The 15,525-nt window shown below is 44.7% G+C and overlaps 1 protein-coding gene across 2 annotated transcripts in view; it reads left to right on the forward strand.

Moving 5' to 3' along the window:
* The window catches only part of LOC112255311 (phosphatidylinositol 4-phosphate 3-kinase C2 domain-containing subunit beta-like), an 88,882-nt gene that overhangs the window by 58,711 nt on the left and 14,646 nt on the right, over positions 1 to 15,525 (forward strand). For both annotated transcript variants that reach the window (XM_042324638.1, XM_042324639.1), the window contains exons 15-21: positions 3,055 to 3,197; positions 6,521 to 6,709; positions 8,631 to 8,724; positions 8,837 to 8,931; positions 11,126 to 11,414; positions 12,303 to 12,395; positions 12,547 to 12,676. In XM_042324638.1, the coding sequence (XP_042180572.1) occupies positions 3,055 to 3,197; positions 6,521 to 6,709; positions 8,631 to 8,724; positions 8,837 to 8,931; positions 11,126 to 11,414; positions 12,303 to 12,395; positions 12,547 to 12,676 (1,033 nt within the window). The remainder of the gene's footprint in view (positions 1 to 3,054; positions 3,198 to 6,520; positions 6,710 to 8,630; positions 8,725 to 8,836; positions 8,932 to 11,125; positions 11,415 to 12,302; positions 12,396 to 12,546; positions 12,677 to 15,525) is intronic.

The following is a 15,525-nucleotide window of genomic DNA, read 5'->3' on the forward strand; positions in this document are numbered from 1 at the left end:
ACTCTCCATACACACATTACCTTGTCCAGCTGCTCTATAACAGTCAGTATTGTTACTCTCCATACACACATTACCTTGTCCAGCTGCTCTATAACAGGCAGTATTGTTACTCTCCATACACACATTACCTTGTCCAGCTCTATAACTGTATTGTTCTCTCCATAACAGCTGCTCTATCAGTATTGTTACTCTCCATACACACATTACCTTGTCCAGCTGCTCTATAACAGTCAGTATTGTTACTCTCCATACACACATTACCTTGTCCAGCTGCTCTATAACAGTCAGTATTGTTACTCTCCATACACACATTACCTTGTCCAGCTGCTCTATAACAGTCAGTATTGTTACTCTCCATACACACATTACCTTGTCCAGCTGCTCTATAACAGTCAGTATTGTTACTCTCCATACACACATTACCTTGTCCAGCTGCTCTATAACAGTCAGTATTGTTACTCTCCATACACACATTACCTTGTCCAGCTGCTCTATAACAGTCAGTATTGTTACTCTCCATACACACATTACCTTGTCCAGTTGCTCTATAACAGTCAGTATTGTTACTCCATACACACATTACCTTGTCCAGTTGCTCTATAACAGTCAGTATTGTTACTATCCAAACACACATTACCTTGTCCAGCTGCTCTATAACAGTCAGTATTGTTACTCTCCATACACACATTACCTTGTCCAGCTGCTCTATAACAGTCAGTATTGTTACTCTCCATACACACATTACCTTGTCCAGCTGCTCTATAACAGTCAGTATTGTTACTCTCCATACACACATTACCTTGTCCAGTTGCTGTATAACAGTCAGTATTGTTACTCTCCATACACACATTACCTTGTCCAGCTGCTCTATAACAGTCAGTATTGTTACTCTCCATACACACATTACCTTGTCCAGTTGCTCTATAACAGTCAGTATTGTTACTCTCCATACACACATTACCTTGTCCAGTTGCTCTATAACAGTCCAGTATTGTTACTCTCCATACACACATTACCTTGTCCAGTTGCTCTATAACAGTCAGTATTGTTACTCTCCATACACACATTACCTTGTCCAGCTGCTCTATAACAGTCAGTATTGTTACTCTCCATACACACATTACCTTGTCCAGCTGCTCTATAACAGTCAGTATTGTTACTCTCCATACACACATTACCTTGTCCAGCTGCTCTATAACAGTCAGTATTGTTACTCTCCATACACACATTACCTTGTCCAGTTGCTCTACACACATTACCTTGTCCAGTTGCTCTATAACAGGCAGTATTGTTACTCTCCATACACACATTACCTTGTCCAGCTGCTCTATAACAGTCAGTATTGTTACTCTCCATACACACATTACCTTGTCCAGCTGCTCTATAACAGTCAGTATTGTTAATCTCCATACACACATTACCTTGTCCAGTTGCTCTATAACAGTCAGTATTGTTACTCTCCATACACACATTACCTTGTCCAGCTGCTCTATAACAGTCAGTATTGTTACTCTCCATACACACATTACCTTGTTCAGCTGCTCTATAACAGTCAGTATTGTTACTCTCCATACACACATTACCTTGTCCAGCTGCTCTATAACAGTCAGTATTGTTACTCTCCATACACACATTACCTTGTCCAGCTGCTCTATAACAGTCAGTATTGTTACTCTCCATACACACATTACCTTGTCCAGCTGCTCTATAACAGTCAGTATTGTTACTCTCCATACACACATTACCTTGTCCAGCTGCTCTATAACAGTCAGTATTGTTACTATCCAAACACACATTACCTTGTCCAGCTGCTCTATAACAGTCAGTATTGTTACTCTCCATACACACATTACCTTGTCCAGCTGCTCTATAACAGTCAGTATTGTTACTCTCCATACACACATTACCTTGTCCAGCTGCTCTATAACAGTCAGTATTGTTACTCTCCATACACACATTACCTTGTCCAGTTGCTGTATAACAGTCAGTATTGTTACTCTCCATACACACATTACCTTGTCCAGCTGCTCTATAACAGTCAGTATTGTTACTCTCCATACACACATTACCTTGTCCAGTTGCTCTATAACAGTCAGTATTGTTACTCTCCATACACACATTACCTTGTCCAGCTGCTCTATAACAGTCAGTATTGTTACTCTCCATACACACATTACCTTGTCCAGCTGCTCTGTAACAGTCAGTATTGTTACTCTCCATACACACATTACCTTGTCCAGTTGCTCTATAACAGTCAGTATTGTTACTCTCCATACACACATTACCTTGTCCAGCTGCTCTATAACAGTCAGTATTGTTACTCTCCATACACACATTACCTTGTCCAGTTGCTCTATACAGTCAGTATTGTTACTCTCCATACACACATTACCTTGTCCAGCTGCTCTATAACAGTCAGTATTATTACTCTCCATACACACATTACCTTGTCCAGCTGCTCTATAACATTCAGTATTGTTACTCTCCATACACACATTACCTTGTCCAGCTGCTCTATAACAGTCAGTATTGTTACTCTCCATACACACATTACCTTGTCCAGCTGCTCTATAACAGTCAGTATTGTTACTCTCCATACACACATTACCTTGTCCAGTTGCTCTATAACAGTCAGTATTGTTATTGTTACCTTGTCCAGCTGCTCTATAACAGTCAGTATTGTTACTCTCCATTACCTTGTCCAGCTGCTCTATAACAGTCAGTATTGTTACTCTCCATACACACGTTACCTTGTCCAGCTGCTCTATAACAGTCAGTATTGTTACTCTCCATACACACGTTACCTTGTCCAGCTGCTCTATAACAGTCAGTATTATTACTCTCCATACACACATTACCTTGTCCAGCTGCTCTATAACAGTCAGTATTGTTACTCTCCATACTCGATGTGTATTGCGTGTATACATATCTGTGAGAGTAACAGTGATTATAAATCAAAACATATTTAGTTATTGAAGTATGTTTGCCTCATCACAACACTTCATGCAGAATATTGGTGTTGTTGTTAGAGTGACCTCTGACCTCTTTCTCTAGGTGGACTTCCCAATGTCGTCATTTGAGGTGCGCTTCAGTACCCCCCCTCCTGCAGAGTTCAGTCCCCAGTATGACTTCTCCAGACTGGACCAGCACAGCCAGAGACAACTACAGGACGTTCTGCACAAGAAGTCACTTTTCTGGTGAGAGAATTATTCTGGCTGGCCGTCTGGCTGGCTGTCTGTCTGTCTGGCTGTCTGTCTGGCTGGCCGTCTGGCTGGCTGTCTGTCTGTTTGGCTGACTTGCCGTCTGTCCATCAGTCTCGCTCTCTATCATGCTACCTTTCTACTCTCTTTCCATGAGATGACAGAACAGTCCTGTTAGACTAACATAGTCATCCACTTCATCACTTCAAGTCACTCTTACACTGCATTAGAACAGTAAGAGTTGTTGTGTACTGTATGTTCCTGTGCAAGTGTGCAAACCTAACATCGAAGCATTCAGCTGTATAAGTTCTTTAAGGGTGTTAATGGGTTCGTAGTGGACAGAACAGGAAGAGAGACAGGATATGTGGGCAGTGTGGTGCTCTGGGGATGCTATTGGGAGGGGGGATGGGGAAAGAGGAGTGGGTTTTAGTTGATGTCATAGCAGCAGCTGGTGGTGAATCTGCCCCAGATTATATTATACACCCATCCTTTCTCCTCTCCCCTCTATTCTCCCCATCCCCCTTTCTCTCCCCCTTCTCTCCTCTCTTGTCCCCTGTGTGTGTGTGCGTGTGGGGGGGGGTACTTTCCTTGTGGGTATCAGAAGTCCTCAAAAGGATAGTAAAACAAGGGAAAACCAGACAAGTGAGGACATTTCGCCAGTCCCCAAAAGGAAAAAAGCCATTTTAGCGTTACAATTAGAGTTAGGAGTTATGTTTAAGTTATGGGTTTAAGGTTAAGGGGTGGGTTTAAGGTTAGGAAAACAGGACTTTGAATGAGAATCCATTTTTTGGTCCCCACAGTGTAGTGTTTAGTCCATTAGACGTTGTCATAGTTTATGATCTTTCTTGTGTGTTGTAAGAGAGATAAACGAACCATGTTTATCTTGGACCAGTGTTTTGATGTTTACTTCCAAGCATGATTCTGTAAATGGGCTTTGGAGCGTGCCTTTGAAAGATGGAAGGGAATGTGCTGTTTGTGTTTTGATGTTTGTTCAATGTTTGCTTTGTGCCTTTCCCTCCACTCTTGACCTCTAAATAACCAGGAATGTCTTAATGTCAACCTATGAGGCTTTTGACTAGAATGTGCACTAGGGCTGGACGATATGGCCAAAATATCATGTCACAGTATTTTTCAAATTTATGACAGTATTTCATGTTTTTGAATAATACAAGTTTTAAATGTGCTTGTGTGTGACCCAAGGGTGGTAACACATACATTGTAAGTGATATCGATGGGTCTTTCTCCATTCTGGTTGTTTTATACTGTTCAATTAAACTTCAACCAACTTTTTTCTGCATTTTCATCCATTTCTGCATTTCCTGCGCTAATTTAAGTTCATTAATTTAAGGTCATTTCCCCACGTAGGGCTGTGTGATATGGGCAAAAAATCTAGGCCTTATTTTTTACCGAATGTTGCAGTTTAACCAAAACTTGCTTAGATAAGACAAACTAACTGTTTTCAGATGTAGGAAACACAAACTAATAGTGTTAGTCTGTAGGGCGGGACTAGGTCTGTGGGGCGGGACTAGGTCTGTGGGGTGGGACTAGGTCTGTGGGGCGGGACTAGGTCTGTGGGGCGGGACTAGGTCTGTGGGGCGGGACTAGGTCTGTGGGGCGGGACTAAGTCTGTGGGGCGGGACTAGGTCTGTGGGGCGGGACTAGGTCTGTGGGCGTGACTAGGTCTGTGGGTGTGACTAGGTCTGTGGGGCGGGACTAGGTCTGTGGGGCGGGACTAGGTCTGTGTGGAAAGCGGCATGGAGCGAGAGCAGAGAGAGGTGACTCAAGTAGCGGAGTAAACTATAAAAATTGACATTCCACACAGCGTATCACATTTAACAAGTGAAACATTCAAATACCGTTATAGAAGGCAAACTAAAAACCAAAACTGGTCCGTGCATCAATACCGGTATGAAGGAAAATACGGTATACCTCCCAGCCCCAATGTGCACACATTCAAAAACTTCAACAAATGATGATTAATGGTCAAGATCAGTTTAATATTATATTGAAAAACACTAGATTTATCATTGCTGATGAATAATTCATTAAAGAAAAGTATTTCCATCCAATATCAGGCTCCAAGCAGGAAGTTGATCAGATGAGCTCATCCAATAGCAACAACTGTTGTCCAGCTGGATAAACCAATCCCAACAATGACACAGTATATTCAGCCAATGGTAACAACCGTACCAAGGATAACCCATCCAATAGTAACAAAGACAAGTCTTTTTCCAGCCCTCTGCTCTGTGTTTCTGCTAGAGCTTTTGGAGAACAGAAACCTGTGTCTGTTGATTGAGACAAGGATACAAACATACACATATGAACCTGTGTCTGTTGATTGAGACAAGGATACAAACAGACACATATGAACCTGTGTCTGTTGATTGAGACAGGGATACAAACATACACATATGAACCTGTGTCTGTTGATTGAGACAGGGATACAAACATACACATATGAACCTGTGTCTGTTGATTGAGACCGGGATACAAACATACACATATGAACCTGTGTCTGTTGATTGAGACAAGGATACAAACATACACATATGAACCTGTGTCTGTTGATTGAGACAGGGATACAAATATACACATATGAACCTGTGTCTGTTGATTGAGACAGGGATACAAATATACACATATGAACCTGTGTCTGTTGATTGAGACAGGGATACAAATATACACATATGAACCTGTGTCTGTTGATTGAGACAGGGATACAAATATACACATATTCCACTAGATTCCACAGCCACAAAGTCAAAATAGGCTGAAATTCCTGAAAACAGAATCTTTGGCCATGATAAACACGGGTGAAATTAGCGGAACAGAGAGGTTTGTCCGATAGTTTCCATTTACGAGAGAGGAGACTTCACTTCCTTTCTTCACACAAAGGTAATCACAATTGTTAACGGCATTCCCCCAGAAGTAAAACAGGAAATGACAAACTTTCGCAAAATTATTTTACTTCTGGGTAACCAAGATTATCTATCTCTTTATTACAGTGGAGAGAGGCCATCTAATGCTGCTGAGAGTAACACCGAAATATACAGTATTTCCCCCTTTATTTCCAACTGTTTCACTCTTTTTACCCCTCCCTTCTCTCTATATCCCCCTCTCTTTCCCCCACTCTCAAGCTCAATATTAATGTCAGTTTAAATTTATTCTCTCTCTCTCTCTCTCTGTGTCTCTCTCTCTCTGTGTCTCTCTCTCTCCGTGTCTCTCTCTGTCTCTCTCTCTGTCTCTCTCTGTGTCTCTCTCTCTCTCTCTCTCTCTGTGTCTCTCTCTCTCTCGCTCTCTGTGTCTCTCTGTCTGTCCAGGTTGACTCCAGAGGACAAGCGTCTGTTGTGGGAGAAGCGTTCGTTCTGCCAGTCAGAGAGTGGTGCCCTGCCCCTGGTGCTGGCTAGTGCCCCCCGCTGGGAGTGGGCATGTCTGTCAGATATTTATGCCCTGCTCCGCCAGTGGGCATGTCTCAACCACCACCACGCACTGGGCCTGCTGCATGCCACGTAAGGGGACTGTGTGTTTGCATGTGTGCGTGTGGTTGCCAGGCAATGGTTTCTGGGGCAACACTTCACTGGGCAATTGTCACCAGAAGACCTGTGGTCACAATTCAACCTTGTCATGATATGTCCAGGCTGGAGGTGTTCGTGTGGACCACAGACATGCTGGCAGTTTGGGGTCATGGTCAGAGATGGGAGTGGACCTGACAGGCTTAGAATCCTGTTCTGGAACATAAATACCATGAGTTCACAACCAGCATGGCAACATACATGACATCACATGCATCATCCTGTTACGGTTTTCTTCCGTCGAAAGAGAGTCGGACCAAAATGCAGCGTGATTAATACGATACATCTTTAATGAAGATGACACACGTTAATACAAAACAACAAACGGAACGTGAAAACCTATACAGCCTATCTTGTGACAATAAACACAGAGACAGGAACAATCACCCACGAAACACTCAAAGAATATGGCTGCCTAAATATGGTTCCCAATCAGAGACAACGAGAATCACCTGCCTCTGATTGATAACCGCATCAGGCAACCATAGACTTTGCTAGAACACCCCACTAAGCCACAATCCCAAAACCTATGAAAAACCCTAATACACAAACACACCACAAAATAAACCCATGTCACACCCTGGCCTGACCAAATAAAGAAAGAAAACACAAAATACTAAGACCAGGGCGTGACAGAACCCCCCCCCCAAGGTGCGGACTCCCGGCCGCACACTTAAACCCATAGGGGAGGGTCCGGGTGGGCGTCTGTCCACGGTGGCGGCTCTGAACCCTGACTCTGCCACACTCTCCCTGAGCCCCCCCCCCAATACATTTTTGGGGCGGACTCTCGGGCTTCCATCCGCGTCGCCGTGCTGCCTCTTCATACCAGTGCCTTTCCGCTTTCGCTGCCTCCAGTTCTTCTTTGGGGCGGCGATATTCCCCAGGCTGTGCCCAGGGTCCTTTTCCGTCCAATATCTCCTCCCACGTCCAGAAGTCCTGTGTTCGCTGCTCCTCACGATAAACATAGGGAGGTCCGGGTGGGCGGGGGATTTGGCTCAGGTTTGAACCCTGACTGCCACTCTCCCTGAGCCCCCCAATACATTTTTGGGGCTGACTCTGACTCTCGGGCTTCCTTCTGCGCCGCCGTGCTTTTCTCTTCAACTCCATTCTCCTATAGCCCTCCTCGCACTGCTCCAGCGAATCCCAGGCGGGCTCCGGCACTCTCTCTGGGTCGACCGCCCACCTGTCTATCTCCTCCCAAGTAGTATAGTCCATACTCTTGCTGTCCATAACGTCCTCCCATGTCCATTCCTCTTTTCGCTGCTGTTGCTGTCGCTGCCTGTCACCACGCCGCTTGGTCCAGTTGTGGTGGGTGATTCTGTTACGGTTTTCTTCCGTCGAAAGAGAGTCGGACCAAAATGCAGCGTGATTAATACGATACATCTTTAATGAAGATGACACACGTTAATACAAAACAACAAACGGAACGTGAAAACCTATACAGCCTATCTTGTGACAATAAACACAGAGACAGGAACAATCACCCACGAAACACTCAAAGAATATGGCTGCCTAAATATGGTTCCCAATCAGAGACAACGAGAATCACCTGCCTCTGATTGATAACCGCCTCAGGCAACCATAGACTTTGCTAGAACACCCCACTAAGCCACAATCCCAAAACCTATGAAAAACCCCCATACATAAACACAACACAAAATAAACCCATGTCACACCCTGGCCTGACCAAATAAAGAAAGAAAACACAAAATACTAAGACCAGGGCGTGACACATCCTCTTTTAAAAATGACAGTTCAGTGATTAATGAGGTCCATTTGTTTGATCTCTCAAATATTTATTTATTTTGGATTGAAACAATGTAATAATATAATGCCAAATGTATTGAATGTGTATTAGGTTCCCTGATCAGGAGCTGAGGTATACTGCAGTACAGTGGATGGACTCTATCTCTGACCCTGAGCTGCTGGACTTCCTACCACAGCTGGTGCAGGTAACACTGTACCAATGCCTTATGATTACCATACAAACACCTCATTAGAGGGCTATGTGGAGCCTAACCAACTCTCTCAATCGGTCTCTCTCACCCTCACGCTCTCTCGCAGGCTCTGAAATATGAGTGTTACCTGGACAGCCCGTTGGTGCGTTTCCTGCTACGGAGAGCCATAGGGGACATGCGCATCGCACACTATCTCTTCTGGTGAGACTTACACACATATCAGCTCATGCATCAAGACACACTCAGGCTTCCTTTTGTCTTCACACACAACTTGATGTAGGCTCACAGACACACACAACCTGATGTAGGCTCACAGACACACACAACTTGATGTAGGCTCACAGACACACACAACCTGATGTAGGCTCACAGACACACACAACCTGATGTAGGCTCACAGACACACACAACCTGATGTAGGCTCACAGACACACACAACCTGATGTAGGCTCACAGACACACACAACCTGATGTAGGCTCACAGACACACACAACCTGATGTAGGCTCACAGACACACACAACCTGATGTAGGCTCACAGACACACACAACCTGATGTAGGCTCACAGACACACACAACCTGATGTAGGCTCACAGACACACACAACCTGATGTAGGCTCACAGACACACACAACCTGATGTAGGCTCACAGACACACACAACCTGATGTAGGCTCACAGACACACACAACCTGATGTAGGCTCACAGACACACACAACTTGATGTAGGCTCACAGACACACACAACCTGATGTAGGCTCACAGACACACACAACCTGATGTAGGCTCACAGACACACACAACCTGATGTAGGCTCACAGACACACACAACCTGATGTAGGCTCACAGACACACACAACTTGATGTAGGCTCACAGACACACACAACCTGATGTAGGCTCACAGACACACACAACCTGATGTAGGCTCACAGACACACACAACCTGATGTAGGCTCACAGACACACACAACCTGATGTAGGCTCACAGACACACACAACCGGATGTAGGCTCACAGACACACACAACCTGATGTAGGCTCACAGACACACACAACCGGATGTAGGCTCACAGACACACACAACCTGATGTAGGCTCACAGACACACACAACCTGATGTAGGCTCACAGACACACACAACCTGATGTAGGCTCACAGACACACACAACCTGATGTAGGCTCACAGACACACACAACCTGATGTAGGCTCACAGACACACACAACCTGATGTAGGCTCACAGACACACACAACCTGATGTAGGCTCACAGACACACACAACCTGATGTAGGCTCACAGACACACACAACCTGATGTAGGCTCACAGACACACACAACCTGATGTAGGCTCACAGACACACACAACCTGATGTAGGCTCACAGACACACACAACCGGATGTAGGCTCACAGACACACACAACCGGATGTAGGCTCACAGACACACACAACCGGATGTAGGCTCACAGACACACACAACCGGATGTAGGCTCACAGACACACACAACCGGATGTAGGCTCACAGACACACACACACACAACCGGATGTAGGCTCACAGACACACACACAACCTGATGTAGGCTCACAGACACACACACACAACCGGATGTAGGCTCACAGACACACACACACAACCTGATGTAGGCTCACAGACACACACACACAACCTGATGTAGGCTCACAGACACACACAACCGGATGTAGGCTCACAGACACACACAACCGGATGTAGGCTCACAGACACACACACACAACCGGATATAGGCTCACAGACACACACACACACAACCTGATGTAGGCTCACAGACACACACACACAACCTGATGTAGGCTCACAGACACCACACACACACACAACCTGATGTAGGCTCACAGACACACACACACACACAACCTGATGTAGGCTCACAGACACACACACACAACCTGATGTAGGCTCACAGACACACACACACAACCTGATGTAGGCTCACAGACACACACAACTAAAAAGTAAAGTACAGCATTCCATACATGACACTGCTATAATGTAGGACAATGTCATTGATGCTTTGTCTTCAGTAGGGCAAACATGTTTCCACCTGCTGGACAGATTGGGAAATACTTAAACAAACTCACTGGATGATGAATAAAAAATATTCTTAAAAATGAGTTAACACGATTACATCAGGGCCCATATTCATAAGAAGTTAGATTGCTGATCTAGGATCAGGTCCACCCTGTTAACCATTATGATTTAAAGGCTAAACTGATGCTAGAGGAGCACTCAGAGATGCTTCATGAATACTGGGCCTGAACACAAAGTACACATTTGTTAAATACTCACATGAATAAATGTACACAGTAATGCACAGTGGACCACATGAACAATAGTCAGATACATTTCCTCTCTCTCCCAGGTTGTTGAAGGACACTCTGCAGGACAGTCAGTTCAGTGGGAGGTACCAGCACCTGTTAGCAGGCCTGCTGTGCTGTGTGGGTCGGGGCCTCAGGGAGGAGTTTGACAGGCAGTGCTGGCTGGTCACCATCCTGGCTAAAGTAGCCCAACGTGTCCGGGACACCTCTCCCTCCAGCAGACAGGCCATCCTTCGAGAGGGACTGGAGGAGGTCAGGCAGTTCTTCTCAGTCAGTAGCAGCTGCCGTCTCCCCCTCAACCCTGGCATGCTGGTCAAAGCCATCAACATACAGGTACTTGCTTGTGTTAGTGTACGTGCGTGTGTGTGTGTGTTTGCTCCTGTGTGGTTTACTGTGTGTGTGTGTGTGTGTGTGTTTGCTCCTGTGTGTTTTACTGTGTGTGTGTGTGTTTGCTCCTGTGTGTTTGCTCCTGTGTGTTTGCTCCTGTGTTTGCTCCTGTGTGTTTGCTCCTGTGTGTTTGCTCCTGTGTGTTTGCTCCTGCGTGTTTGCTCCTGCGTGTTTGCTCCTGTGTGTTTGTGTGTGTGTTTGCTCCTGTGTGTTTGCTCCTTTGTGTTTGCTCCTTTGTGTTTGCTCCTGTGTGTTTGCTCCTGTGTGTTTGCTCCTGCGTGTTTGCTCCTGCGTGTTTGCTCCTGCGTGTTTGCTCCTGCGTGTTTGCTCCTGTGTGTTTGTGTGTGTGTTTGCTCCTGTGTGTTTGCTCCTTTGTGTTTGCTCCTGTGTGTTTGCTCCTGTGTGTTTGCTCCTGTGTGTTTGCTCCTGCGTGTTTGCTCCTGCGTGTTTGCTCCTGCGTGTTTGCTCCTGTGTGTTTGTGTGTGTGTTTGCTCCTGTGTGTTTGCTCCTGTGTGTTTGCTCCTGTGTGTTTGCTCCTGTGTGTTTGCTCCTGTGTGTTTGCTCCTGCGTGTTTGCTCCTGCGTGTTTGCTCCTGCGTGTTTGCTCCTGTGTGTTTGTGTGTGTGTTTGCTCCTGTGTGTTTGCTCCTTTGTGTTTGCTCCTGTGTGTTTGCTCCTGTGTGTTTGCTCCTGTGTGTTTGCTCCTGCGTGTTTGCTCCTGCGTGTTTGTGTGTGTGTTTGCTCCTGCGTGTTTGCTCCTGCGTGTTTGTGTGTGTGTGTGTGTTTTACTCCCGTCTGTATGTGAGTTTGTGTCTGTGTGTGATCTCTGTCTCCAGTTGTGTTCCTACTTCAACTCCAACGCCGTGCCCCTCAAACTGTCCTTCCAGAACCTGGATCCTCTGGGAGACAACATCAATGTCATCTTCAAGGTAAACATTTCAAACACCACTGAATCAGAGAGCCACTTAAGACTAATGAGATGCAACCACTGTTGTTTAACTCTACTGAATCAACAAACCATTTAAATGTGCCTTTCTGAACCCTTGTTGACCTTCGACCTCTGTGACCTCTGCTCTCAAGTCAGGTGACGACCTGCGCCAGGACATGCTGACCCTGCAGATCATCCGCATCATGAACAAAATCTGGATCCAGGAGGGGCTGGACATGAGGATGGTCATCTTCAGATGTTTTTCTACCGGACGAGGCAGAGGTAAGGAGGGAGGGGGAGAGAACGAGAGGTTCCTGTTTTGATTGATTTAATGAAGTCAGTTAGGTCTGCTCTATACCAAATTAGCATACCCCCTGAGTCTCTTCCCTGTTTTACTTCTGGTAGTTGGGTGGATGGGACTACCAGCTCTCTGTAACTTAGAGGGCAACCAGTGGGTCCATCTCCTCTTTACCATGTTTCTTGTAGGTTGACAATGTCTATAGGATGACAATGTGTGTATTTCTGATTTCTTTGGGGAAAGTAGAAGAAGCTTTTTCAGGCACTCCATTGAGTGCTGTGACCTGCCTTTCCTGCTGTGCTCTCATGTCATTTTTGCCTGTGTGTATTATTATCAAATCAAATGTTATTTGTCACATGTGTCGAATACAACAAGTGTCGACTACCCCGTGAAATGTTTACTTACAAGCCATTAACCAACAGTGCAGTTCAAGAAGAAAATATTTACAATTTAGACTAAAATTAAAAAGTAGCACAATAAGAATAACGAGGCTAAATACAGGGGGCACCGGTACCAAGTCAGTGTGTGGGGTACAGGCTAGTTGAGGTAATCTGTATGTAGGTGGGGGCGAATTGACTATGCATAGGTAACAAACAAATAGCAAGTGTGCAAAAGGGAGGGGGGTCAATGTAAATTTTCCAGTGGCGATTTTATTAATTGTTCAGCAGTCTTATGGCTTGGTGGTAGAAGTTGGTGAGGAGCCTTTTGGTCCTAGACTTGGCGCTCCGGTACAGCTTGCCGTGCGGTAGCAGAGAAAACAGTCGATAACTTGGGTGACTGGAGTCTCTGATAATTTTATGGGCTTTCCTCTGACACCGCCTATTATATACAGTTGAGGTCAGAAGTTTACATACACCTTAGCCAAATACATTTATACATTTATATTAATACATTTATTTACAATTCCTGAAATTTTAATCCTAGAAAAAATTCCCTGTCTTAGGTCAGTTAGGATCACCACTTTTATTTTAAGAATGTGAAATGTCAGAATAATAGTAGAGAAAATTATTTATTTCAGCTTTAATTTCTTTCATCACATCCCCAGTGGGTCAGAAGTTTACATACACTCAAATAGTATTTGGTAGCATTGACTTTACATTGTTTAATTTGGGTCAAACGTTTCGGGTAGCCTTCCACAAGCTTCCCACACTAAGTTGGGTGAATTTTGGCCCATTCCTCCTGACAGAGCTGGTGTAACTGAGTCAGGTTTATAGGCCTCGCACACGCTTTTTCAGTTCTGCCCACACATTTTCTATAGGATTGAGATCAGGGCTTTGTGATGGCCACTCCAATACCTTGACTTTGTTGTCCTTAAGCCACTTTGCTACAACTTTGGAAGTATGCTTGGAGTCATTGTCCATTTGGAAGACCCATTTGCGACTAAGCTTTTACTTCCTGACTGATGTCTTGAGATGTTGCTTCAATATATCCACATCATTTTCCTTTCTCATGAAGCCATCTATTTTGTGAAGTGCAACAGTCCCTCCTGCAGCAAAGCACCCCCACAACATGATGCTGCCACCCCTGTGCTTCACGGTTGGGATGGTGTTCTTCGGCTTGCAAGCCTCCCCCTTTTCCTCCTAACATAACGATGGTCATTATGGCCAAAAAGTTCTGTTTTTGTTTCATCAAACCAGAGGAAATTTCTCCAAAAAGTACAATCTTTGTCTCCATGTGCAGTAGTCTGGCTTTTTTATGGTGTTTTGGAGTAGTGGCTTCTTCCTTGCTGAGGGGCCTTTCAGGTTATGTCGATATAGGACTCATTTTACTGTGGATATAGATACTTTTGTACCTGTTTCCTCCAGCATCTTCACAAGGTCCTTTGCTGTTGTTCTGGGATTGATTTCCACTTTTCGCACCAAGGTACGTTCATCTCTAGGAGACAGAACGCGTCTCCTTCCTGAGGGGTATGACGGCTGCGTGGTCCCATGGTGTTTATACTTTCGTACTATTGTTTGTACAGATGAACGTGGTACCGTCAGGCATTTGGAAATTGCTCCCAAGGATGAACCAGACTTGTGGAGGTCAACAATTTTTTTCTGAGGTCTTGGCTGATTTCTTTTGATTTTCCCGTTATGTCAAGCAAAGAGGCACTGAGTTTGAAGGTAGGCCTTGAAATACATCCACAGGTACACCTCCAATTGACTCAAATGATGTCAATTAGCCTCAGCAGAAGCTTCTAAAGCCATGACATAATTTTCTGGAATTTTCCAAGCTGTTTAAATGCACAGTCAACTTAGGGTATGTAGACCTCTGACCCACTGGAATTGTGAAATAGTCTGTCTGTAAACAATTGTTGAAAAAATGACTTGTGTCATGAACAAAGTAGATGTCCTAACTGACTTGCCAAAACTATAGTTTGTTAACAAGACATTTGTGGAGTGGTTGAAAAACACGTTTTAATGACTCCAACCTAAGTGTATGTAAACTTCCGACTTCAACTGTAGGTCCTGGATGACAGGAAGCTTGGCCCCAGTAGCGCCTTACTGCCAGATGCCAAGCAGTTGCCATTGTTGGGGTTCGTTTCCTTGTTCCTTGTCAATCATTGGTGAAATTAGGATTATGACAATATCTTTAATTAAATTATTCAAAAACCTTTATTAATGCATTTGCAGACAGAAGTTGAAAACAGGAACATAACGCATGTTTCCGAGTAAGTTCTGCATCAAAGAAAGATCCCATGATATTTTATCAAACCCGAAATCCAGCACTCGTGATGTCACTGCCTACGTCATTGTATTTTACTCATGAGACCAAAACCATACCTACAAAGCTATATAAACACAGCTTTTAGTGTGTTATCTAAAAGCTTAGCAGTAAATGTCCAAGTTGA

This window comes from Oncorhynchus tshawytscha, linkage group LG07, assembly GCF_018296145.1.
Source record: "Oncorhynchus tshawytscha isolate Ot180627B linkage group LG07, Otsh_v2.0, whole genome shotgun sequence".
NCBI lineage: Eukaryota > Metazoa > Chordata > Actinopteri > Salmoniformes > Salmonidae > Oncorhynchus > Oncorhynchus tshawytscha.